Source organism: Vicia villosa, unplaced genomic scaffold, assembly GCF_029867415.1.
Source record: "Vicia villosa cultivar HV-30 ecotype Madison, WI unplaced genomic scaffold, Vvil1.0 ctg.000045F_1_1_1, whole genome shotgun sequence".
NCBI lineage: Eukaryota > Viridiplantae > Streptophyta > Magnoliopsida > Fabales > Fabaceae > Vicia > Vicia villosa.
Window position 1 is genome coordinate 564765 of NW_026704977.1, and position 2362 is coordinate 567126.

Genomic DNA, 2362 nt, shown 5'->3' on the forward strand with positions numbered 1-2362 from the left:
GTAAGATCCAAATGCTTAGGTTTTTACCCCGGTTGAAAAAGGAGTTTTACCTTAGTTTGATGGTAGAGATAATGAAGGATGTCATAGAAAGTGCGTCACTTTTCTCCTCAATTGAACTTCTACTCAATAGAGATTAAATTTATTTAGTCAAAGAGTAATCATTGACCCAAATGCTTTCTACTGTGTTTTTTGCAACTCAGATATAATCAACACACTATTTGTTTTCGACTTGTTTTTCCTTAGATATTTTGTATAATATTTAGTCAATGTGATTAAAAAGATCTAAGATTGGTTTGATTATGATATGGTATTAAGTTATATAGTATATCTGTAAGGCCCGTAATAACTTTATTCTTTTTCTAAAAAATGTTGAATGTTGAGCAAGGAGTGACTATTGTTAAATGCTAACCAGAGATGTGAATATATGGAAATTTGATGAACAACTCTTACTCTTAAAGGGCTTGAGATGAGGATTGCCTACTTTGCATATATAAGGTGTGTAAGGTTGGCTATTCTGGTTTTTTTATAAGCAACATGTATTAATAAGCACAAAAAGTGCAAAAAAATACAAGAAGAACAAAGGAATCCAAAACAACACCAAAACTATCCAACAACAAAGAAAAAAAGCCCACCCAACCAACAAGTACTACAAACCAACATACACCCAAGGAGTGGAAAACCAAACCTCCTTAGCAAAACTCAATCACCCTTTATTTATAAAAAAACAACCAATCCCAACCAAGATTTTTAATAAAAGATAAAACTTCATCACACTTCCAAACTTTTGCATTGAACACCACTTAGTTTCTAAATAACCACAAGCTCCAATAAACAAGCAACCAAAGAAAAGAATAAAAGGAAGTAAGAATGAAACCACGAAACATATCCTTAAGATTCAACAAAAAGTCAATCGTCAATAAAGCATCCACCACACCACCAACCTTAAAAGCCTCCCCTATCACCACTCCCAACCAACGAAACACTGCTTACTACACTGAACTAGAAAAAAGGCAAGAATAAAAATGCAAATGCCCACTATATTCTTCAAAATAAGCACACAACAAACACAAATTATTCAACAAAGGGTTAGACATACCTCTCAACCAAAAAGTTTGACTTTACTTGAGACAAGTGCTTTCCAAACCTCACCCAATTCAAGAAGACACCTATCACTCACAATCGAATTATGAGCTTTTAACTCATAAAGCCGCTTAAAACTAATTTTCACCGAAAAGCCATCCACATTCCTCCACCACGCCACTTTATCCAACTCTTCCATATTAGGTTAAATGTCATGTTAAATGGATAACAACTCCATCCATTCCTCCCTAAAATCCTCGGAAATATGAAAATCAACCACCCCCACATCCCAATGCCAAACACTGTCCAATCAAAACCCCACCTCACCCACCTTACTCCTACACGGCTCATAAACTTCATAGACGTTTGAAAAAAGCTCCTTCAAGGGCCTCGGGCCCAACCAACAATGATCCCAAAAATTAATTTGCACCCCATTCCCTAACTTACAAGAAAAGTTCTTGTGAAACTAAGCCTCCTCTCCTACCCAAAGATTGCATACTCCAACCACATCCCTCCACCAAAGCGAATATTTCAAAACATTATGGTGAACCTTTCCCCAGAGAAGATTGACAAAATAACTCCCATATCTAAACTTTAGAATATTAGACCATAAAGCTTCCTTTTTCGACATCAACCGCCACCCCCATTTATACATCAACGAAAGATTAAAATTCACCACACTTTTAACTCCCAAACCCCCCTCCTCTTTAGACAAACACACTTTATCCCAACTAACCTAACACATATTTCTCTTACCATCACCATTCCCCCATAAAAAGTTTCTTTGAATACTCATAATCTCCTCCAAAATGCATAAGGGCGCTTTGTGAAAGGAAAACCTAAAGATGAGAATGTTATTAAGAGTAGAATTCAAGAGCGTTGCCTTGCCACCCAAATAAAGGTTCTTCCCATTTCATGAAGAGATCCTACTCCTCAATTTGGAAATCACTAAATACCAAGTAGCTTTGCGTCTATGATTAGTTCCCACCGGAATACCGAGAAAAAGAAACAACACTTTTCTGATTTCAGGAGTCAAAACACCCGAAGCGGCATCAAGAAAGGCGTCTTTCAAATTCAAACCAAATATACTACTCTTGCACAAATTAATACATAAACCAGATGCAAACTTAAAACCTCGAAGAATTTCGTTAATGCACCATAAATTCGACCACGAACCGTCACAAATAAGCACAGTATCATCTGCAAATTGTAACATTTCAAAGTGAATAAGATCTTTGAAATGAAAACCTCTAAAACTCCCACACTCACACGCATTCCTCAT

The 2362-nt window shown here is 36.3% G+C and overlaps 1 protein-coding gene across 1 annotated transcript; it reads right to left on the reverse strand.

Moving 5' to 3' along the window:
* Positions 1-942: 942 nt before the first annotated feature.
* On the reverse strand, positions 943-2362 carry LOC131622858 (uncharacterized). Its single transcript, XM_058893879.1, has 4 exons — positions 2037-2362; positions 1837-1919; positions 1145-1272; positions 943-999 (listed from the first exon to the last, which is right to left on the reverse strand). Exons 1-4 carry the CDS (start codon positions 2360-2362, stop codon positions 943-945), a joined length of 594 nt encoding a protein of 197 aa, XP_058749862.1.

Excerpts from the sequence above, each read along its gene's own strand:
- LOC131622858 (XM_058893879.1), bottom strand. The coding sequence starts at position 2,362 with ATGAGGAATGCGTGTGAGTGTGGGAGTTTTAGAGGTTTTCATTTCAAA. Across the intron at positions 1,273-1,836 it reads TTTATGGGGGAATGGTGATG|AGTTGGATAAAGTGGCGTGG; the intron begins GTAAGAGAAATA and ends CTAATATGGAAG. Across the intron at positions 1,000-1,144 it reads GTCTTCTTGAATTGGGTGAG|TTCAGTGTAGTAAGCAGTGT; the intron begins GTTTGGAAAGCA and ends CCTTTTTTCTAG.